This window comes from Tyto alba, unplaced genomic scaffold (assembly GCF_018691265.1).
Source record: "Tyto alba isolate M040663 unplaced genomic scaffold, T.alba_DEE_v4.0 Super-Scaffold_42, whole genome shotgun sequence".
NCBI classification, from domain to species: domain Eukaryota; kingdom Metazoa; phylum Chordata; class Aves; order Strigiformes; family Tytonidae; genus Tyto; species Tyto alba.
In genome coordinates, this window is record NW_024881318.1 from 35,539,892 (window position 1) to 35,565,365 (window position 25,474).

Sequence of the window (25,474 nt, forward strand, 5' to 3'; positions counted from 1 at the left end):
TTTCACTGCTGTTTTCATGCATGACCTCAGTTTCACATTGTGTTCCAAAATCCTTTTGTGTTCTGTAATATCATTTCCCCACTATCACTTTCTGTCTCATACTTTGCCACACCAGGTTTTCCTTCATCAGCTATGTCCCCACAACACATAAATTTTAAGCCCTCTAGGGAATGTGTCTTATCATAAGAGACCTAATGAAGTGTGTTCAGTTTAAAATAACATTTAAAAACCTGAATAGCTGTAAATACCTACACTGGCCAAGCAGAAAAAATTATCAAAGGCAAGTAAATCTAAATATTAAAATGTTACTTTCTGCAATGACTTTTCTGGACATAACCTCATTCTGAGCTGAGAAAGATGAACAATTATCTGTCAAGTCTAATAGTGCAACAACAATCAAATGACAACTAGTTTGATTGCAGCACAATGAAATCCTGCAAACCTTGTTAGCTGCCATAACTTGAAGGCAACATACCCACAAGCACAGAAGCAATTGCCATCATTACTTAAATTTGTGTTTAATAAGTAAGAGAGGTCATTGTTTTGAGAAAAGATGGGTCAAGAAGGGGAAAAAACAACTAAATTCTGCCTTCATTGATATTGATATGAACCTTAACTAACTGTTGGCATCAGTGGGGGTTTACTGCAGATTTAACATGACATAGCTGAAGTGTAAATTTAGGGTAATCCATGCAGTATAACCTGACGTTTACAAGTTTCATGAAGGCAGAGACACAGTTTCTGCACAAAAAGTCAGCTAAAGACTAGGCTTCCTGATCATAATTCTACCATAACTATTTTCTAGTAGCCTTTTCAACTATGCTGATAAATGACCAGCACCTGAAGACTCCTTATTCTGCCAGACAGGAATTGAGAACAACGGGGGAAGAATCAGATGAGTAGTTGAGCATAAAAGACATCCCATTTTCAAATATCTCAAGAGAACAAGGCAGTCCAGATTTTACACAGCAAGAGTGAATGAACAATGAACCAAAATTAGCCAATGCCACAAAGTGCAGAAGATTAAAAAAATAAACTCTATAGCTACCAACTTATGCTGAGACTGTACTCATGAACTACGATGACAGTACAGCTGGCTGCAACATAGACTTAGATCCATAAGGCTAATAACATAGACCTTGGAATTATTTACTTGATTTCTTGAAGACATTTATAATCTTAAATAGCTTTAACTAGACATCGCATTTTATTCATAAACTGAAATCAAATAATGACATTTTTTCAAGCCTTTACAAAGGTTAAATAGTAATCAGCCTTTCTGTTTAAAACAAATTAAACCATAAATCTTTGTTTCTGTGCTGCTTCCCTAAGAGATGTGCTGTTAGTCATAAAGCGAGTGTGAAGTAATAAAATTAAAATCTGTCATGCCTGTAAACCAGTTGGAAAAATGCAATGATGAACTCAAAATACTGATGAAGCTGTACTATTGGTTTAAATCAATGACTGATGTTTTGAACTATGTCACAGGAAAAATGAACTAAGGCAGCTACTAGATGCCAATAACAACTGTTTATGTGGACAATTTTTTAACATAAACCTATATAGTTAAGGAGATTATCAAATTCGCATGGTCTAAGTACAAATCTGTACTGTAGGAATTCACTGAAAAATGAAGCAGCACAAGACCAATTAAGATATTGCAGTAACAAACACTGGTAAACTTAAAGCTTTTTACAAAGACTTAAACATTCACTACATACCATTCTAACAATGTAACGTAAGAAGGAAAAGAAATGACAGTAAAAGAAAACCTATAGACTGATGGACTGTGGATGGACTACTAGGACTAGAAGAGCCTAGTGAAAGATATGGAATCTCAAAATGAAATGTTGAATTAGAAAGAATTATGGAAAGAAGGCAATGTCAAAAGGGGGCGGGCAGAAGATGCAGAATTAAGTAGGACACAGAAAGGGATTGTATAGAGGACAGAAGACAAATATTTGAAAGGAAAAGAAAAATGGGATAAAAATCCAAAAAGGTGAAATGTAATGAGGGAAACTAAGAACTAGGAGCTGTAGAAGATTTGCAGGTAAGATTAGAAAGTTGGAGGGTGAGTAGCAGAAAAGCACATTGGGAAACAGTAGGAGCTCAGGTAAGAAGAAAGGAAGCTTTTGGTTTAAAACTTGGATAGTATTAAGAAGGGGTACAGAATGAAAGTTCACTGCAGATCCTTAGAGACACAGATAATAGCATTGTGCCAGCACACTGTCCACAATACACTGAGATAGCAGTATGGTGCCTGACAGTGCAAAGCAGATACTGAAATCCAGCATGAAGTCATCATACTGGGATTACTTTACAGCTGTTGAAACCTGCTTTAGTGATTCTCCAACTCCTTAAAAGTGAGTAACACCAGAGTTATCTATCAACAGAGTAATTTTTTGGATAGAAATATTCATTTATATCTCTAAATGATGCACTAAAAAGGACAATGAATGCCTCTGCTAATATGAAATGATTTTTGATTTGATAATCTCCACAAAAAAAAAGTTTCAATATGAGTGTGCATAGGAAATTGTGAGGTGCCAAATCTTCATTACCCATTCAAGAACAAAGCCACTGGAAGTTTTGCTGAAGCTTTCCCCAATGGACAATGTGGGTATACAGGAAAAAGTCAGAACTGTTCTGAGTCAATTTCAAGGGTATCAAGAATGACACCATTTTTGTTGTTAAGTTACAACTGTAACAACATAAGCAGATCCACAGGCCAAAATTATTATACTCCTACAACTTGTCTCAGCATTATTGTTGAGACAGACACCATGAAGTCTACATCATGAACTCTACTTCACTGATGTCTCTGTACCCTGTTACCTCATCACTGAAATACTTTTGTTGTTTTTAAAACACTCCCGGCTTGTAGGGGGAAGGGGCACACAATTACGCTAAGTGTGTGATTATATATTATTAGCAGAATACAACACAAATGCAATGTAAAAGAGTCCAATAATTGGCAGAGTCCATGAGTGTTCAGTAGATGTTCAGGAATTTATACTGGCCAGAATACTTACTACAAGTAAAGATGATGGCCTACCTACTCAATGATAATTTACAGATAACTGTCAATCAAATAAGAATATTAGCAGTTTCTTGCCTTATTCTTTCTCGACCATTTACATTACAGTGAAAGACTTCTAGTTTTAGCATCATTTTAAATCCACTAAATTTCCCATCAAGCAAAAATTATACTGCTGAAATACGATAAATACTATTTTAAATTTTTTTAAAAAAATTACTAGCATTATGCAAATCCATGCCACATATGGCAGACTTTTAGTCTCCTAGAAGAACTGGCAAGACTTTTTAAAACACAGAATGTTAAATCATTTTTTTCCCAGTTTTATTTACTCCTCAGAGGTTTAAGACCTAGCTGTTTTAACTTGATCTATTTCTCTTTTAATCAGTAAATTCTGACCTCAGATTCATTTAGATGCATACAATGACCTTTGGTACATTATAACATTCTTTCATTATACTGTAAAATTACAAGTGTCCCTCTCAGAAACATCCAAAGACAGCACAACATGAGCAATGAGATTTCAAAACATGGGAACAACATTTTTCAAAGTAATATTTTCTTTCAGGTGAAAATTCATATTACAGCAACTAATCTGAGTTTTCCTTCTAAAGGGACTACTACAGTAGTGAAATTTAAACAGTGGTGAGTTTAATAATATAAAAAATATTTCTTGCAAAGTGAGCAATTATGTTGTGCAACTCCCTGTTATATGCAATTACAGAGGCCAAGAATATAGCAGGGATTCAAAATCAGATTTGAACATGTGTAACAAGAGTTATAAAAGGTATCAAAATAAACACTTTGCAAGTGTTAGTAAGCATTGTGTTTTAGAGCTAATGCAATTTTTAACAACTTGATATTATCAATGTCTGGAAAGACGTAATGTGAAAACTCTACTACATGCTTCTTAAGATTTTCTGTAATTGTTTTGTATTGGCTACAGTCAGAAATGGACAACTGAACAAAACCAGCCTTGAGCCCCATTCTAGAGTAGCAATCACAGCCCTACACGATTGTGAAACACCATCAAGAGGCAAAGTGACCATCAGTGTAGGATTACAGTTTGTCAGATGCTTAGTTTCTTGTTCACATAAATATTTACTGTTAAACTGGGATGAAGTGTCTAGGTGTAGAATGGAGCTCTTCATCTTAGAAAGAGCACAGTTTTTATTCAAACCTCACTAATAATATCAGTCTTCTTATGGCTGCCAAAGAATTGCAGACAAGGTCTGTATGTAAAATCCAACCAAATATTCTCCATATAATTGTAACAAAATGTAACGCAGTCCAAATTTAGATCCTGATTGGCTTGTATAGTAACAGTATTGATTTCCCTGGTAGCATGAAAACAAACGCAGCTGTCAGCTAATTCAAATGTTAGGCAGACTGCATATTTTCACTCTAGGAATATTTACTTATTACCAAATGCTAAGACCAATGTATTAAATGTATGATGGTACACACACAAAATTTCATAAACACAATTATGTAAAATCCCAGGGGGAAAAAAATTAAAAGGATAATTAAATACTCATTTATCACTGTTTTCAAGACAATTTATCATAGCATAAAAAGGCATTTAATGCTTGGTTTATGTTGCTTTTTTCAACTTAAACTGAATACTGAGAAAATGCTTTAAATCATGTAGATCACCAAATGGGTCAAAATCCCATTTGTGATTTCACATCTAACACTGATATTTCAAAGGGCTGTAATATTTTTCTTTGTTTAGGGTCACTGACTATTATAAGGTTAGAAATTTTAGCCTTATTGTGGTATTTCTTACTTTAAAAAGGGAAGCAAACATCACAGTTTATCTGTATGCTGTCCCTGCTCCTTAAAACACTCAGTCTTTTCCTACAGGTGCAATACAGATTTTTAACATATTTTTACTATCTGTTATTTAAGAAAGTAGCCTAATGCACTGCATGATTTGATACTTTTAATTACTGTGACTAACACTTTCTGGTTTGCCTCTTAAATTTTCTTCCCATTCTCTGAATATGTTCATTTTCTTTAAGGGAACCAAATTTCATGGGTCATTTATATGAACAGGAACCTGGCAGAAGTTTTTAAGCCCAGATGCCTGACTTAAAAGTTAACAAATACATTTATTTGAAATTATAATTTTTCCTCTCCTTATTCCCCCCATTACACAATTCTTTTTCCAAACAAAATTATGTGAAAATTTTGAGTCTTATGACTTACTTCTGAGTTAAACATTTTGTTCCAAAGAGCTTTACATAACAATTCAGAATGGCTGTCCAGCTGCTGTTCCTGGCCTTTCCTGACCTTGATCTTAGTTCTCTTGTCTGAACTTGTGACAGAGAAAGGGATATTTTTCTTGAATTACATTACATATAATCCTAATTAAAATACCCTCTCTTCAGTGTTAAGACAGGTAGTTCTAACAGTTAGCAGCAGCTTTCTATACAGCTATATTCTTCGACAAGGCAATGTGAAAAATTGTAAATGATGTTACAAAAAAATCTTGTCAAAACTTCTATATGAGCCTCAGAGGTGGAACACACATAAGCAGATTATCATATGTAAATTCTTCAAGGCAATAATTTAAATTTTCTTATACATTTCAGAAGCTCTTATCTGTGTTATCAAAGCCCATGGTATGCAGCTACAGTAAATAAGGGAAGATCTAAACTTCAGTGAGTAAGACTGCTTTTTTTTTTCACCAAGCAGCTAATATTAAATTCAATTACACCTACATTGTTCTTCCTGTATGCAGTGTCTCCAGGTCTGAAGCAGCCAATGATAAGAAGTTGATTATAACTGTAAAGTTAAACACCTTGCAGTTTAACTAGACGCATGTTAGGACTGAAATAATTATGACCTTGAATATACTTCCCTACATCTTATGTATCACATGCAAACCCTGCCAGAGGTACGAAAGGCAAATTTTATTTTAATTTAAATTGTTTCACTTAAATATATAATAAATTATTTTCTGGCCATCATTAATACCTGACTGTCAACAACATAGAATAAGCTGAAAATCCATCTTCATCCCAGGAAGCAGGTTAATGGTAAGGAAGAACTAGTAAGAAAAGAAACCCTCTGAGTGAAAATCAGTGCTTCCTGTTGCTTTAGCAAAAAGAAACACAATACCCAGGGCTGATCACCTTGGACAGTTTTCTTAAGTTAAAACTCTAAAATGTTAAAGTTTTTGGAAAGCTTTTGACAAAGAAATATACAATGAAGAGCTCTCATTATACTCCTTTGCCAATCTTTCAGCAGTGAAATACTGAAGTTCCAACAATGTCTACATGTGGGCATTTGTTTAAACAGTCTTGTTTCGCATTCAGATTGTAAATGGAAAAGAAAAAAAGGGAAGTGTTTGGCCAGACTGAAACTCAATAATCAGATATGTTGATGTCATCAATTGACAAAAACCTCAATTCATCCATGATTATTGCTATATTTGCTTTGTAGAATTAGTATAAATAAACAGCAATGAAAATTTATTCTAGATAACATGTTGGCATACACACAACGACTTGACGCATTCAGTGCTATAGGTGACCCTGTGTCACTTTTAATGCATTGTCATAATGAATTAGAGAATGAACATCAGAAAATAATTGTCATTATAGGAATTTACTGGAATTACTTTAATTAACACTTCTGTATATTACTATGCAAAGATATCAGAAGGTAAAATTATACTGGATTTTAAGATTTAATTAGTTTAAGTTTAAAGGTCTCCTTACCTTCTATTGCTGAGAGTAGAACACGAGAATGGTCATATGCAATTACATTCGCATATCTATTCTTTGGTTTGTTTACTTCCAGGTTAGAATGTTCCCATGTGAACTGCTGACCGGGATCAATAGACTTAAAAATTGAAAGACAAGAAAAGAAAATGGAAACTTTTAGCTGGACTACATACTTCTATTTATAATGATTACAAATCATATGATCCTGTAGTTTGGATATATTTTACTTTTGAAAGAAAATTACAACTTTGGGACACACTGTTACATATTATATCACATTACATAAAGCATTTTGTATTTATCTGAAATTTACATCAGGAATTTAAACCATAAATTTTTCAAATTCAAGGCTCTCTCTTCAGAAAGGCAAGTGTATGCTGTCCATCTTTTAATCTTTTCACTCAGTTTGGCAAGTGAGGGGTTCTATCATAACAGAGAATGAAAAAAATGTCAGAAAACTCAAGAACACCGGGACAAAGGGGAATAAATATTTTTATCTTTTTCTATTATTAAGTGCACATGTTCAAACAATTCAGTGTCCTGTTTACTAAATAAACTCCAAATGTTCCTAAAGAAGTTTTCTGGAAGAAAAATAGTATTTCTCTTCTTTCATTTTGATGACAGGCCAACACATGATACCAGTGTTGCTCAAGTAACCAACTGCATATCATGCAGGGACAACATAAAGAGACTTGATTTTTATTTCCTTGGGTCATATATAAAGGAGCAATTCAGGCATATTTGAAATTTTAATGACCTCTTATTTATACACATGACTATATCACCCTAGAATCACTCTTTATTTCCTGCTTCCTTCATGTTCCAGGATGGAGTTACTGAAGTTTGTCCCACACGCCTTCACCCTTCACCAGTAGGAAGACTCCAGGCTCTACTACTTATTTTTATCTCTATGCTTGAGGAATACATATGGTTGGGTAAATACAAAATATAAAACTCAAAACAGATGGTACCTGCTTATGCCTGCTATCGTAGTAGCTGTATGAAAGGTCATTTCATACTGAGAAGTCCCAATTAATCACATACTGTTTTACTTTCCCTTTCTGTAACATTAGAGACCTTACAATTGCTTCATCAACACGTATATGCAACTGTGGTTTGTGGCTCATGCCATTTGCAAACACGAAGTTTAAGGTGCATTTTTACATCTACAGTTGCACTTCGAAAATTACGATCTAAGTAAATGCTAACCATTATGATAAAGAGTGTAAACTCTATATTATATCTATTGTTAATGTGAATTTATAGATTAAGAATAATTTGTATTTAAAGCTTAGTTTCAACTGTTCATTATTACTCTTCACCTTTTCATTCCTTAATGTTTAAGTGACCTAAAGCTGCTTTTTGATACCAAGAAAAAAATCAAACAGCAGCTTTCTCTGTCAGCTATTAGTAGAAGTAGATGAGGATATGTTCCTCACGGCAGCATACTATATCCCCATTCACTTCTTTGTATGATGTATAGCCAGATGGTGTAATTCAGTGATTAATATTTAGGCATGAATGCAGACATAATTAACATAAATTATGTCAAAACCAGGCAAATGGACTGAACTTTAATCTTTCCTGTTTTGTTTTTTTTTCACCAATCTGAACCACTTTGTGGCCTTGCTATCCTTCCACAAAGCACTGTTTTGGCAAAAGAAAGTTAATCTATATTTCCTCAGACTTAATAGCCACACTGGAACAAAGAGTAGAGTGGTATTGGCAGACACATTTCAGAAGTGTGAAAGACCAATAACTCATGAATAACAAGTCTGTACTAACAGTTTTAATGAGTGCTTTAATGGTTTAATGGATAGCATTTTAACAGGATTTCTAGTACATTCATTCTGAAAGCTTGCCTTCAATAAAGCTGTCATTAACAAAGAACTGGATTTCTCCATAGCATAATTGTGTAGTATGGGTGCTTTGTACAAAAGAAATAAAGATATCTGTAATACTTTTATTACCCTCTCACGCCTTGACTAATCTTTCAGCTATTGAGTTCTAAATAGATGGTTGCTGAAAAAAAGTCGGCTCTGTTCCTGGGAAAAGACTTGAGCAGTATTTACTAGTACAATGCACCATCCATAAAACAGTTCTTTGACTATGAATCATGGTAACCAAAACGTGCTTCCAGAAAATTCTTCTGCTCATTATAAAGTTTTCCTTTACACTACTTCAACAAGAGGGAAATGTTTCCTTCTGCGATTGTGAGTCTTCCAGATGTACACCCTGGTACGGTACCGGCAAAGGAATGAGTATGACAAAATGCCGCCCGGCCTGGTGTAAGCTGAGATATGCTTGCCTGCCCTGGAATAGTGCTCTACTAAGGGTCACTATGCCAGTAAATTAAGAGCCAGCAGCTTTGAGTCTTTGTGTGTCATGAGGACTGTGAGTTACTGCACAGGTTTCACAAGCCCCAAAGGGGAAGGAGTCCTGTCCTGTAAAGAATGTCCCAGCACTGTAGGTGCTGAATTTGAGGCTCAAATTAAATCATCAAAAACCAATAGGTCACAGAGAAATCTAAGACCAGGTAGAGAAAGAAGAATGAAAAAGATATATTTGAGATTATGTCAATGCAAATAGACTCTGCACAACTGGAGAAAGTAGTCAGCTACCCATAAAAATGAACAATTTGACCCTCTTTTACCAATGTCAGCAGTTGCGATGAGAATTTCATAGCATAGTTGATGAATCTGTAATAGGATGCTATTCTATTATTCAGGAATCTTGTTAAAAGAATGAGATTTATATACTGCATTACCAAAACATGAATGCTATAGATGCATAAACATTAATACACAATCATGGCAACTTGCCAACTGGAATTATGTTTTCTTACTAAGGCAGAGTTTTGCACATTGCATTGTAAAGGCTGCCATTTTCGAGAGATATGGGGTGACAAACCAACATTTTTTGCATGATTAAATATTCTTTAGAATTCAAATAGATATCCTGGTTCTAAAAACAGTTAAAAGCTCACAGATGAGACATTCCCTGTTGACCCAACTGTTCAAAAGTAGCTAGAAACACAACTAAGGCTTTTGCCAAACTTCTCTCAAGTACAAAGATACTTCCTCTGCAATAACAAGCTAATATTCCTATGATCAAATGAGATCACTTAAAACCTGATTCTAATGGAAACAAACAAGCTAGATATGCATGTAACTGAAGTATACTTAAGGAAGAAAATAATCATTATTTGAAAATATCATTGAAGGAAAGTTTCTATTACATAAAAACCTTTAGAAAATCTAATTTTCAAAGAAAGAATCCTACTATTTTGTATTTATTTGCCTCCAGTCTTAAATCTAATCTGTTTGTTTCTCATCTGCAATTAAAATCCTTTGTCCATGATATCATAACCAGTTGTGGTGGAAATAATTTTGTGTTGAAAAAAAGAGGATTACACTCAACTTCAGGTAGGAAATAAATATCAGAAGCATAATAATAACTGAGAAATGAAAATGCTTACTTAAATATTTTTGTGATTAAAGCATCTTGTTGATTTGTTTTATATAGTACATGAAACACAGCAGCTCTTACACTAAACATTTAACTTTGTAATTGTCTCATATGAGACACTGGTGCTGCTTTAAAATTTCAACATATTTTGAAAGCACTGTCAAGATTTAATTTTTTAAGAAAGGATCAAAGGAGTGAAATTTTTCACTGATTCCTCCATATCCTTCCAGAAAACCCTTAAAAACATTGCTTTCTAAAAAGCCCCCACAAAACTGAGTTTTACCTATAATGACCTACATAGTCTGTCCTTGGATACTTTTTCTTGCTGCAAGAAGCAGACACTTTTTCTCTTCCTACATATATCACTGTTTTCAGTTGAGCAAAATAAATCTGACATTTATTACATTATTTGACTATTTAAATCATCTCTGTAGAATTCCTTGGCACAACAGCATTAGGTATCAGACCAAAACATAGCATTCTAATGTGGTAACACCAGCTTTCTTTTATCTGAATATTCTTTTAATTATACAAGCATAAACACATAATGTAATCCCAATGAAGCATTCACAGTACAAAGGAAGGAGTTAATACATTACTATAAATCTTAACTAGTGCCACTTCAGATTCCCACATTATATCTTTAAAATTCTCTATCATAACTAGCCTGATGGCTCAGATACTACCCTAGGTAGAAGTAACACCAAACAACCTAGGTGAATGCAACAGCATATGTGCTTTTAATAAGAAGACAAACAACTTTTCATTTTTTGCTGACTACACTAATTGTTTCTCAATAAATGGAGCATATTCTATGCAAGTATAGTTACAGAATACCAATGAATTATATCTGTAAAATTGGAAAGACGAAACTACTGTAAAGATAAAGAATAGAAAACATTTTTGCTGAGAGGAAATTGATTTTTGCATATGAGTCACTATTATCTGTAAGGATATGGCAGTTAAGTGCAGCTGTTTCTTTGGTAGATTGATTCAGCAGGTTATCTGTTTTTCATGGACTTTTAAAGTGGTTTATATCAATAATAAGTTTTTTTACATACTTCTATTATATAAAATGTATTGTTTTAGTGTCCAGTGTTTAGCTTGTTGCAGCTTGAGATACAAGAAGATAAATGTACTATATTTGGTGGATTGTCTTCTCATCACAAATCCTACCCACTGATACTGAAAAGCTACAATAAAACTTGTAATAGTACAGCAGTGTGGCACAGACCTAAAATGCATCTTAATTTTTTCCAATACTCAGTGTTAAAGCAAAAGATTGGCTGTAATTTATAGAAAGAAGCCTGATGAGGAAAAATATTAAAATTATGTACAACTTCTCATAACATTAGTTAACCAGTGTACACACACACACAGACACATGTACACAGTAAATCATACAATAACACGTAAAGGCTGGTATTGTAATTTTTGTGTTGCAGTGACAGGCTCACACAAAAATGGTATGAATCTGAATCTACTTCCTTAATGGTATAAAGCTATGACTACAGGTCTCAGATAATAAATGTGAAACTATTTTACACAAGGCCCAGGAATCTGCTTTGGAGGAATAGATTTTCTGTTCTATGTTACAGGAGGAAATAACTTCACAAATACATTTACTGTGTTGCATACAGTAGGCAGAACACTACTGTTTTAATTCAGTCTGTCTCCAAGACTGTTTTTATCGTTAAATTCTGAAGCCTTAGTTGAGAAGGAGATACGATATAAAGGTCAGTTTCTTATGAATATGGGTTTCTGCTTAGCAGCTGTCAAGTCCATATGGAGCCTTGCATTACATAAAAATCCCACTGAAACTGCCAAAGTCAGTGAATACTTCTTAATAATCACTTAGGGTCAAGAACCTTGTCTTTAAATTAGAGAATACAAAAGAACTATGTGACATAAAGGATATGTCAACAAGGTAAACTAACATTTTGCTAAGGCTTGGGGACTGCAAGCTAATAATAATTAATGAGGGATTATGAAAAATTGATTTTGAAGTAGAAATGAATTTTACTGAGAACAGGACACAGAACTATCTATGCTAAAACTAGAAAACTACTTTAAAATATTAATAATCTTTAAGGCTTGACTTGTTATCTCATGAAACCTGGTGTTCAAGGTAAAGTAGTGATAGAAGTATAATGATAGAAGTCTCCACTGTTCTCATGATCATCCCCTGTAAGAGCTGGGGTAGGATAGGACCTGAAGAAGACACTATGAAATAGATTTTGAAGCCTTATAGAAGTAGGAACTACTCCAATCAATGACATCGAAGCTCAGAAAACATTACACAGTTAGAAGATGGTCTACACTGGAGAATAAACTCATTTTACCACATCATAGCAATGAAAGGGTTCTACTTTTTATCTTTCTTTTTTTTCCCCCCCCTGAGAATATATAGTTAAAATTATGCATCTTGCTACTTTTTTGCAATACCTACTCTCTCAACTTGAGCCATTACCCTGGGTGTTCCCTTCAGAACTAGAGTGCAGAGGGATTCAGTTTGGATTTATTTTTTTAACGGTAATTTCATATTCTTTCTCAATTAGGTTTCACAAAGCACAAAAAGGAACACATTCTCAGAAAACAAAACAAAACAAAAAAACAAAAAAACAAACAAACAAAAAAAAACAAACAAAAAAAAAAAAAAAAGAAATCACAAACCAACCCAGCTCTGTTCGGGAAACTTTGTGCAAGATGAATGAAGAATAGTGGGTTGAATTTAGGATTATTTGAAAAAAACAATCCTGTCTTCTCTCATGGTCCAGGTCTACATAGAAGTTTTCTTTCACCTTCCCTGGAAGGATGCAAAGAAGTTAGGGGTTTTCATTGGAAAATTATGCCAAAGAGTATAAATAAGCAGAGGAGGCAGCACATAGATGTGCACCTCCTGTGAAATAACTTTTTTCTCTCTTTGGGAAGTAGTGGAGATGGGGAGCTTTCTGTCTGTCTGAAGAGAAAGTGGGAACAGGCAAGGGAGTGATACTCTCCCAAAAGGAGAAAAATCTGTATGCAATTTTGATCAGAAATTCTGATCAAACAGCAGTGGGTGGAACAGGAGCAAGGATGGAAGAGGAGCAAGTGTTCAAATACTTCTGAAGAGCTGAAAAAGGTGCATATGGAAAGATGTGTTTGAGTTGTGAAAAAAGTAATTATTTTGAAGTGGCAACTAAAATATGGTGTGCTAAAAAAAAATTAAAACATCCTTCTGAAATGGCGCTAACCTCCTGAAAGAAATTCTACAAGCTGAATAAGAAGTCAGTGTCCATCAGGAAACTGTATATATATGGTTTCATGAAGTTGTTGTAACAGTTGTTGTACACTATCAGTTTATTTTTGAAGAATTTCATCCATGAAATGTAAGCAATTCCATAAAATGTAAAATATAATAATGAAATACCGAGGAGGAAAGGGCATTATATATATATATATAAAATGATTAATGAGTGGTAATTGATGGAAAATGTTTATTCCCTAAATGGTAATTAACTGCAAGACTTTATTACTACCAGTAAAGGTCAGTGGTTTCCTCCTGCATGTTACACCTTTAACTCTTGAAGATGAAAAGCACCTTTTTTTCCTTCTTTGTCACCAGTTCAATGATAATCTGAAGTGATAATAATTGAACTGTTACCATCTGTACCCATATCTGCCTCAGAACTGGATAGTTCTTTTAAGGGATGTTAGTGAGGACTGCTACAGAAAGAGAAGGTCCCATTCCCCAGCTACAAATGTTCCCACCAGCTCCTTTGTGCTGGCACTAGAGCTCATGCAGCCATGTGGTGAGCTAGTTCAGGGAACTGATCCAACTGAAAACAGCAAAGAAAAATAAAACAATTAGTTTTCAGCTGAGTCTATTTCCTGAGATAATCCTTGAACAGCTGCACATGCGCTAGTGCCAGGATTGGCAAAAGAGAGACAACAGGAATGCACAGCCAAGATAGGGAGATGACTTACAGTGATCATCAAACTGCAGCCTTAGTCCACTGACTAGACTAGACTATGAAATCAAATACTGCTAAGTAATTCTGTTTCAATATGGATGAACCTTGGAGTAGATGGAAAAGAAGTGGTATCTCTAGACCTGAGATTTCAAAGATAAATGTTGAACCCCCTTGAGCAAAGTCACGTGAATGAAGCTCAGTGTTGACCTACAGTTGCCCACATGTGAAAGCTAGGTTGTTTACACAGACTGGTAAAAAGTTCTGGAGGGACAGATATTAAGAATTTAATGATTTAATGTATTTTCACAATGCTGGCTATAAATGGTTAAGATTATGTTCTCAGATTATTTTAATGATTTAAATAATAAAGGAAATATAAGCCACCAATACTTTTAAGTTATATTACAGCATAAGAAGAACCATGTCATCTCCACAACATGTTCAGAAAGTAGTAAAGGTGTTTTGTTTATTTTTATGGAATTTATACTACATTATATTCCAAGGAATTTGCCCACAGTACAACAGGAAATGTTCCATCATATTTGTACCAAATGGTAGCTTTTTTAATGGTGAACATTCGGTTACATAAGTTTCACTGTCTTATTCTTTCTATGCTACAATATTTTTACTTAAGAATATAGGATTTACACACAGAAAGGTGAAAAGATATTCCACACTTTTTGTGATTGCAACAGTAAGCAGAAACCCTGAGATATTCTTCAAACAAATTTATTTCTATGAATTGGTGAGACTATATTTTCCTTTTGACATCTAATGGGATTATTTTTTAGAGTAGTCCTAAGGTCCTTCTGAACAATGAATTCAATTAAATAATAAGCAACTGTAGTTCTCTATGATAGTAATTAGTATTAATTTTTAACATTCTCTGTCAAGACTTTAAATACATTGGGCATTTACAGGATCTCTGTACCATGCAGTCACATGTTACTATGGAACCAACATGCGAAAGTCTTCTTCAGTGTTTTTTAGTGCACTGTCACTGTTCATATGAACCTTCAAATGCAATGAATGTGCAGTTCCTATAAAAATGAGAGTAACATCAGTTTTTACTCTACCACTATAACAAAGGCTTGGGGGGTTTTAAGCAAGGATTAGTGACACAGCAGACTACAAAGAAAATACTGTGTCACTGATCCCCTGGGGAGCTGTTAATCCTTGGATCATTGACATGACCACCCATAGATACTCTAAAGAAGCATTATTTTTCTGAAGGTTCAGTGCATACTTTATCCACAGAGTTTTGACATAGACAATATTGGCACCGAAGAAACTGCTATAATTTAATGTGCTTAATGGATGGGTAAGTCTCTTTAGCCACAAATTACTGATGTGAGAGGCTGTTACTCCCCAATGCCTGTCTGGGGAGGTATACACCATGGATTACTGACAAAGTGGCTTGTAAATTTTCTGACACTATCCAACACTACATCCTTGTCTCTAAATTGGAGAGTCATGGATTTGATGGATGGACCACTTGGTAGATAAGGAATTGGCTGGATGGTTGCACTCAAAGAGTTGCAGTCAACAGTTCAATGTCCAAGTGGAGAGCAGTGATGAGTGGCATTCCTCAGGGGTCAGTATTGGGACCAGTGCTGTTTAACATATTTGTTGGAGACATGGACAGTGGGATTGAGTGCACCCTCAGCAAGTTTGCTGACAACATCAAGCAGTGTGGTGCGGTCGACACACTGGAGTGAAGGGATGCCGTCCAGAAGGACCTTGAAAGGCTGGAGAGGTGGGCCCTTGCAAACCTCATGAAGTTCAACAAGGCCAAGCACAAGGTCCTGCACGTGGGTCTAGGCAATCCCATGAACAAATACAGGCTGGGTGATGAGAGGACTGAAAGCAGCCCTGTGGAGAAAGAACTTGGGAGTAGTAGTGGATGGAAAACTATGAGCCAGAAATATGCAGTTGCAACCCAGAAAGCCAACAGTGTACTGGGCTACAACAAGAGAAGCACGGCCAGCAGGTTGAGGGAAGTGGTTCTGTCCCTCTACTCTGTTCTTATGAGACCCCACCTGGAATGATGCACCCAGCTCTGGAGACCCCAACAGAAGAAGGACATGGACCTGCTTGAGCAGGTCCAGAGGAGGGCCATGAAGAAGATGATCAGGGGCTGGAGCACCTCCCATATGAGGACAGGCTCAGGGAATTGGGGTTGTTCAGCCTGGAGAAGAGAAGGCTCCAGGGAGACCTTGTAGTGGCATTCCAGTACCTAAAGTGGGCCTACAGGGAAGATGGAGAGGGAATACTCATCAGGGAGTGTAGTGATAGGACAAGAGATAATGATTTTAAACTGAAAGAGGGCAGATTTAGATGAGATATAAGGAAGAAATTATTTACTATGAGGGTGGTAAGACCCTGGAACATGTTCCCCAGAGAAGTTGAGGATGATCCCTCCCTAGAAGAGTTCAAGGCCAGTTTGGAATGGGCTTTGGCAATCTTATCTAGTGGAAGGTCTCCCTGCCCATGGCAGGGGGGTTGAAAATAACTTATGTTTAAGGTCCCTTCCAATCCAAAACATCCTGTGATTCTATGATAAATGATTACTCTCTTCCAGTTAAATTCTTGCATACTTTTATAGACCATCATTCACAGATTATCAATGTGGCATTACTGAAAGGAGGAAAATACAATGTCTTGAAACTGTTATATTAGGGAAGACACCAGACAATTGCAAATTATTTTAATGTGTGCAAAATTAACACAGAGGAGTGTAACTTCATTGGAACTTGTACTGTATGTGTCATGTCAACACTACACAGGAGATTTTTTAAACAATCTAAGGACCTTTCAACTGCAGAGTAGATGGATCTTTGTGTATATTACAAAGAGTAAGTGCTGTATCTTTCACACAGTACTTCAAGTATGCGTCCATGGAATCTGCTTGACACAACGTTATAAAAAGAGAAAAAATTGTTACAAGCAAAGAAGCCACCTCACCAACATAGTAATTTTACATAGAGAACTTCTTTTATCATGGTTTTAACATCATACAAAACTGGCATCATTGGGGTAGGTACATAACAGAGAAAGTCTAAGAAAACAGAAAGCATGACATTTTAAACAATTTGAATAAGAAAAAAGTGGGGGAAATTACCTCATACTCCTGTGAGAACTTCAAATTGTCATTTGCTTTCAGTCTTTCAATGTGGTCTGCAAGTTCCAAGATGGGTATTGGGGGATGACTGGCCATACCTGTTGAGTAAGAAGGAAGAACAGAATTTAAAGTAAACTACAGTGATGGCATCGCTCTAATTTAGAAAATACAGTAGTTAGAATGGCTAGAAATGTGTAAGTAGTAACGATGTCATATGTGAGAGAAGCAGGCAAAGTTTGGTTACTCAAAGCAGGACATGCTCTGGATAGATGAGATCTGAAGCCAAATTAAAAGAAGTCACCAAGCATATTTCCAAAGCTAACATTCCTAGTGTCAAGAAAAGAGTTACTGTGATATGAGTGAATGAAGTTAGCTAGGCATGGAAAAATGAGACAGTTACACCCGATGTTGACCTCTGCTTTGAGTAATGACTCTTAATGTAATTTCAAACTCCTTCTCCTGCACTGCATGAAATGGAGACTCCATTGAATTAGATGAGGAAAGGTGAGCTGAGAAACACTGAAAGAGCCCTAAAGGGGAAAGAGTAGTGTTTTGACAGAAAACAAAGTGACTTATGCATAATCAAGAAAAACGAACTTGAAGAATGAAGGTTACCGAGGTAACCAGAGACACCTGAACCTGCAAAGGAAATGGTAAAAACCAAAGAAACGTCAAACCAACATAAAAACCAACTTATAAAATAAATTCTAAAAAATGAAATGGATAGCTTGAGTATTAATAATAAAGCACCAAAATCTAGAAGACTGACTACATATTCTGACTAAATTAGAAATATTTAAATATTTTATGAAATTTTGAGGTGACTGACATGCAACTATGAATGACTAGAAAAACATGCACCACTGCTTTTAGACAACAGTCACTGAAGACAACATTGGACATCAGACAATTGGAACTTCAAAAATGTTTTCACTAGTAGCAGATTGTAGAGGCAGGGGTTGTACAGTTTGGTTGGACACAGATACTGACTGCACTATTACCTTAAAATATGCTTAATCTGAAACCCCATATATCAACCCCCAAAAGTACCTACAATCTACTTCAGGTGTAAACATCTTTGTCCACTGATGAAGACGCTGAGTGAAAAAGAAGAAGGAGAGCTGGGAATCAGAGATAGAGATAGGTCTGGAAGGGACTATAGGGACAGCAAGGCAAAAGAAAGACAGAAAAGATGTGGGGTCAACTAGAACAATTTGCCAGCTGAAGATTTGCCAGGCAAAAATTTGTGAACGTTTCTTTCACGCTATTAGTCTTCACAACCCTTCTCCAAAATGCTTACATTCTTCTCTTCATGCTTTACACTATCACACCTAAAATGAAAGTGAGTTTTCAATTGTTTGTGGGAAGAAATCAGAGCTGGCTAGAAAAATTAAGCTAGTGAACCCCAGGATCTCTTGAAATTACAAAGGGAAAACAGTGATGACTCAAGGGGGCTCAAGCTGGAAGCCATGTTGCACAATGCAGTTTGCTTTGTCACCGTGAGTTTCAAGAGCATGCCTAAAATAGTTAACTTGCTTTTCCTGTAAATGTAGCTGAAAATGACCATGTGGTTACAACACAGTCACACTACAGCATGTTCTTCTTTTTCATTTTTTTAAATTCTTGATTTTTTTTTGATTCTTTGATATTTCAGACATCATACTAGAGTCCAAAATAATGTTCAGCAGTACTGGCCCTAATTCTTCTGACCTTATATATATATATTTATATATTACCTTCTTTGCACATCTGTGATGGTAAGACATTATTTTAAGGAAATATTAAGGCAAGCTGTCAGTCAACTAACAAAGCAGAATATTCAGATATAATGGGGAGATTTTTTTATAAATTTCAATTAACAAATTAGTCCATAAGTACTAATTTATTTGAATCCGTTCTGGTTGTCTCCCATTTCTTAGAAATTTTTCTTAATAGAACTTGGCTATTCTCAAAATGAGTGTGGGTGACAGTCATCTAATAATTATACTGATTGATCCAGATCAAGCACCCCTATGGAAAATATGAGTGAAAAGGCACAAGAGAACTCTAAATTGATCCAGAAATGGAGGTGGACTGATGTACATCTAAAACAGTGCTTGAACAGAGAAAATAATAGAGACAAAGATGTTTAGACCTTTTCGAGCGAATCGTGGGAGAGAGTTATTATCGTATAAGGACTGAGTGGTAGTTTGGCTAGAGAGGGAGGACACAGAGCCAATCAGGGAGGCGTAGGGGACTGAATTACTGCTCAAAGCTGTAAAAAGTAAAAGCCAATTGGAAATGGGAAACAAATTAGTAACAGCAGTAGACCATCATAATCAATCAATCTCGTACATACAGGCACTTCAGACATGCAGAAAACAGCGTCTGGAAACTCAACTAAGAAGATGTCTAAGGGTCCAGTTACCCTACTGTAAACATAAAGGACATAAAACCAAACAGAATGAGACTTGCTCATTACATGCTGAACCTGACTAAATCACCAGCATCATGAACACAAATCTCAGTAATTAGCTTACTGTGAAGGATTTTTTTTTAAAGATGCTGAACATCCATTCTTTTTTAAACTATTTTTGTTTATATGGCTCTCTATATGCCACTTGACATTCCTAGGGGGAGATTTCATATTAAACACTTTATGCAAAATGAAACTTGACATAAAACTTCATTTTCTGAGGAAAAGAAGGAACTACATAAAACGTCAGAAATTGACAAATTTTGACTGCATATAACCCCTTTCTCCACAACTCATTTTAGGCACTTGCTCACATATTAAGTTTCTTCAAATATTTTGCTGTTAACTTCTGAAGTGAAGTAATTGCATTTGGTGTATTTCCATCTTTTAAGTATACAAAATGTACTCTACTGAGATGATAAAAGTATCTACTTTTTAAAAGAACTGCTGGACGACTTCCGTTATGCAATAAGTCTATGAATCATAACAAGCATCATAACAGAATATGCTATGAATGAACATTTTAAGATCTCATCATATCTCATGAAAAAGCATGAGGCTCCTACTGAGTTTAAATGTGAGTTGTATGTGAACAGCAGGTGTAGAACCTGACTCAAAAAACCCACCCAAAATACAGCTAATCACACTTATTTTTGTGGCTACAAGTAAGAAAGTACACTTATTTGCTGACACACCTCCACATCAATCAACATATGCTATGAAAACACAAAAAATTAAAGACAAAATACAGCTAAATTACAACAGATCCTGTGGCATGCTAAAAAGTCAAAAGAAATACCATGCTGAAAACATGCTTTCAAACTTTTTTTAAAATAAGAAAATAAAGAGATAAAAACACTTAAAAACTCAAACAGGAACAAAAATCCCAAAACCATCTCATGCAAAACACAGCCGAAATTCTATCCATAAGAAGGTTTTATTTCCAGATTTGGTAGAAGATTGTCAAATATGACTGATCTAAATGAGAATGTATGGTGTAATTACAGTGTAGGATTATCCTCTGGTTAATCTATGTTAAATACATGACTATGGAACATGGGATACCATATGTGCCACAATTTCAAGGAAAAACTGAGAGACCAAGGTCAGAATTCATCTGCATATTAACAGACATTAAACCTGTTAAATATACTCCTTTACCCCACTGAAACAAGTGGGTGTTTTGGCCTTGTCGTTAGTGTGTTAAATTAGGATTCTGTTCGCTGTCAGGGTTTCACAGTAAGGGCTTTTAAAAACATTTAAGAAACACACATTTATTTACAAATTTGGATCTGTAGGTTGACATGACCACAATAACCAAGAAGGAAGTTAGAAATTAAACTAAATGAATAGCTTCTAGCATACAGACTACAGCCTAGTTGAAATGAAAATGTGACACATTTTCACAGAAATTTCTTAATGGAATGAGTTGTATTTCAGGTCCATATACAATTAATACCCTGTGATTTTAAAAACTGATTTATTACATCCTCATTTTTATTTAATAACACATAATACCCTCCCACAAACCAATCTATGTTGATTCGGATATTGTCCCTTTACAGGAAAAGGAAGGAATCAGTAACAGTGGTGACTGTTACTGACACTTACCCTTATCAAAATGGTAGAAAGAAATACATATTTAAAATTTGGACATGGAAAATGGAAAAAATTAAAAATTACCCTGATTTAGTAGGAATTTGGCATCCATGAAAATTTAGCAAGCATGCCTTTAGTATATTTGACAAAAAAAATACTGTTACTTTAAAATTTCTTTTTCATACCATTAGAGCTAAACTATAGAGTGATCTTACATGTTGTGTACAAACTAAATTTACAAGATTAGCTCCAGAGAAGTACGTTGTTATGCATAAGCTATTCTAAAACAGTTACTGATGTGCATATAATATTGCAAAATTAAGTCACTTTTATTCCGGAAGTGTTCATGTTCTTCAAATCTGGATTAACTACTCTGGAATTAAAGTAATTTTTGTTCTATATCAAGACTTAGCTCTAACAAGCAGCCCTAGTGGCTCTGTAGCCTTATGGCAAAAGTCCCAGCTCTGAGCGAGGTGTAAAAGCCATCTGCACTGAGAAAAGGGGAGATGTAGTTTTCAGACCCTGATCTAAAACTGTTCAGCACAATAACACATTGAAAAACAACTGGCTAAAACACAGGAAGAAAATTACTACTGTGAAGAGCAAAACTTTCAACTCCATCTCCCAACTAGGCAGGTTTTAGTTGCCCCTAAGTTTGAAAGCAACCAAGTGTGATAACACAGAAGTGCCCTTTGCACTCTAAAGCCTATACCTTTTTTAGGTGCCTAAATCCTTCACGTTAGTCAAGATCGCATGAAGAGCTGTGTGTAGTATTGCTCACCATGAGAAAGATACTCCAGTCTGTTTTTACCATGGAGTCAAACCACAGTACTTCCTTCAGCATTGCCATGTTTCTCAAAAACAGAAATTGTGTAGATAAACTAAGGGAAGAAATTTCCTGCTATCTTGCAAAGCAGGTGACTAAATTTAGACATCACTTTTTCCACTTCTGTTATTTGTACCTTTTTCCTCTAGACCTGTTTTACCCTTTTCATGCCTTATCTTGGAAATAAATCAGTGGAACTTCCTTAGGAACTTGGGGAATAACTATTTTGTGAGCACTTATCTAGCAAAAAAGCAGAGTCTTTAATTCAGAGCAATAATAATTCTATTTATTTTTCTTGTATTTCAAAGCATCTTATTTAGTTCATAGGAGATAATGAGATAATTGTTTAATTGGCACCCAATTACACAAATTACTTATAAATGTGACATATTTTATACTTAAATGTGGAAAAAAAAGCAGTCATTTTTGAGGCATGTCTCAATTTAGTTCTTTGGCTGATTGGCAGATCAACATCTTTGAGCCTTGGGTCTCTCATAACCCACTCAAACATCTTAACATCAGTCATTTTCCTCAATGCAAATCCAGGCTTCCTCATTTGATGAAACCTTTTGTGAGGGTTTAATTACTACCACTTCCCTACTTCTACTCTCCTATGTGACATGGAGATTTCTAACATGATTTTTATCCTGTATGTCATAGGAAACTAGCAGAATGGGAAGAACGTGACTGACTTTTCCTCAGGTACTTCAGTTCCAGAATAATAACAGACTTTTAATTGAAATCCTGTATGCTATGGAGAGATGGCATGTTTTCATGTTTACTCAAAGAAAATGTGGCACAGCTGTGACCCACTCACTGGCATATAGTCTCATCTAACAAACATACACTTTTGGGTAACACAGATGGACATGCGATCTTGTTCTCAGATGTAGAACTACGGGCTATTCCCAATGTCAAGACAAAATGGCAAATTTATCTATGGAGTTACTCCACACAGTGAGGAGTGAAGCTAGAGATGAATTTGACCCTTACTGGACAAGGTAAAATAGGAAACCCTTTAGGTAATTACTACATTAGTGAAGAATTAAGTTCTTTATTGACAAGAAAAAAAGTGAAAGAAAAGCAAGACATTTGCTGTGCTTGTAGTTTAGACTGTGCATTTTTATATCTTCATGCAGAATTGACAATTTTACAATAAGTGCAACATAACAGTGACTAATTGCCCAAGTATCATCAAAGATAAAATATTGCCTTCCCATAATTTCTTTCAAAAAATTATGCCTAACTACTTGTATCAGGAGTATTTTGTACTTGTGGTTAGAAATTAAAATTTACCACAAGTGTTTCTCTTTAAAACTATTTTGATAGTTGTATCTGATCAGACCTTTCCTTACACAAAATATATGTTTGCTAGAATTTTTGGAAAGAGGCTGTTTAGAAATCTTTTAAAGTATTAAAGTTTATGACAATCCAGAATTTTACAGGAGTGCTCATTCACCTCTCCCAGTGGAAACTGGCAATCTGGGTATGTTTTCTTCTCTAACACTTCTGCACTCGTGGATTCATTATAAACTTTTTTTTTTCTCCTCCCACTGGAAGCAACTGCTGTGCTTGGAAAGCTTCAAGCAAACTCTGGATGCTTTCATAACATAAATGAATCATTATAACAACAATGATGTCAAGTCATCTATCTTGATGCAGTTGTACTGACATGTCATACTCTGATTATTAAAGTACATTCACCATGGTCATTATTTTATCTGTATGCAATGCTCAGATATGGTAACATCTTACTGGAGTAGATAAGGCCATTGTAGGAGGGTAACTGCAGATGTCTCAGTAAAAGAAACCCAACAGATAAACACATCAGTCCCCATCCCTTCTCTCAGCTGCCTGATTTGCCCCAGTGGTATCCTACTACTACCTTGTAGGAAGTAAAAACTACCCTCTGCAGAGTGAAAGAACAACAAAACCAACAAAATTGGTATCCAGAGTGTACAGCCTTTCTGTAGTTTCTCTACATTTGTCTTGAAAAACTTTGTCTTGCATGTAGTTCAACAGAGTGTTACTGTGTGGAGTTGGATGAACATTCCAGCAGGGTCTACGTATCTAAGTTAAATTCATCTGGATTTTAACTAAACGGAGCCCTAATTGAAGTTAATGTGCGTTAACTGGGGTTCTGCTGTTACTAGCACAAGAACTGTACCTTGACTTTGCTGGGGCTAAGATTACATTTTAAGGACATGTTAATTAGCAAGTGTTACAATGCAAGACAAATCTCCCATGGTAGGAATTTTCTCCTTGATATTTGGTTGCATGCTGACTTATGCAATGGCCTGACATGTGCCCAGGTGGTACAATAGTAGGAAAAAACATGGTAATTTGATTTCTGTTCTAAATTTTTAATAATAATTTTAATCCTCTATTTCACGGAAAGGTTTACAGCAAATAAAAAGACCTCATAGTAGATATGGATTGCAGATGTTCTAGTCAAGTATCTTCACAGAAAACTTCAAACTTTCTGGATAAACTATAGCACTGCAAGGAAAGGTATACTTCCACTCCTCTCCAGTTCTCTTCAGATCAATGAGGTGGGCTTATGGTGTCTACAAGTGTCAAAAATTCTAAGATTTCTTAATAACTTTACATTCTAAATGTAAATTTAGATTTATTTACAATAAATTAATTATTTTTATATGTAAATTTGTTAAGACTTGGCAACACTTTTTCTGCACACGTTTTATTTTAATTTATGATGAATATTAAATGGATAGGTAAGACTCCCCATCTAGATATATGGACAGCAGAAAATTGTACTTATATACCTAGTTATTAAGCCATCCACTGTACTCAGTAGGTATCTGTATGCGGATAATGAATTGTTTTAGGCATAAGCTAAACTGTAAGAACCGTAATTTTTTCTTTTCATGTTTCAAAGACTTGTATGAATACTTCTCTCTCCATAACAACCTTTAAAATTTTCTATGAACATGCTGGATAACACACGAAACCTTTGATCAGTTGGGATGAATCTACATTAATATTGCAGTCTCAGAAGCACAATTATGAATCAAAACTTTCAATCTTTATCATTTACTGTACTTTGGTTCATATTGTAGAGAGGTCCCAGAGCACATCAACAAGATTCCCATATTCAGATGAAACTAAACCAGAAGATGCATTCCTGAAACACACCTAGCTTTTTAATTTACCCCAGCTGTTTAAGAGCATTCAGCGTACTGAAATGGACTAAAAAATTAAGGTTAGGGTAAAACTCAAGCCTCCAGACTCTTCCCTTTCTACCTGCCATATGCATGCAG

At 35.3% G+C, this 25,474-nt stretch overlaps 1 protein-coding gene across 50 annotated transcripts in view; it reads right to left on the reverse strand.

The window, feature by feature from the left end:
• PTPRD (protein tyrosine phosphatase receptor type D) overlaps positions 1-25,474 on the reverse strand; it is a 1,276,575-nt gene that overhangs the window by 59,018 nt on the left and 1,192,083 nt on the right. For 35 of the 50 annotated variants that reach the window (XM_042804932.1, XM_042804933.1, XM_042804934.1 and 32 more), the window contains 3 exons: positions 19,448-19,567; positions 17,314-17,411; positions 6,766-6,889 (listed from right to left, as the gene is read on the reverse strand). In XM_042804932.1, coding sequence (XP_042660866.1) covers positions 6,766-6,889; positions 17,314-17,411; positions 19,448-19,567 — 342 coding nt within the window. The remainder of the gene's footprint in view (positions 1-6,765; positions 6,890-17,313; positions 17,412-19,447; positions 19,568-25,474) is intronic. The other 15 variants (XM_042804972.1, XM_042804965.1, XM_042804964.1 and 12 more) reach the window with 1 other exon arrangement.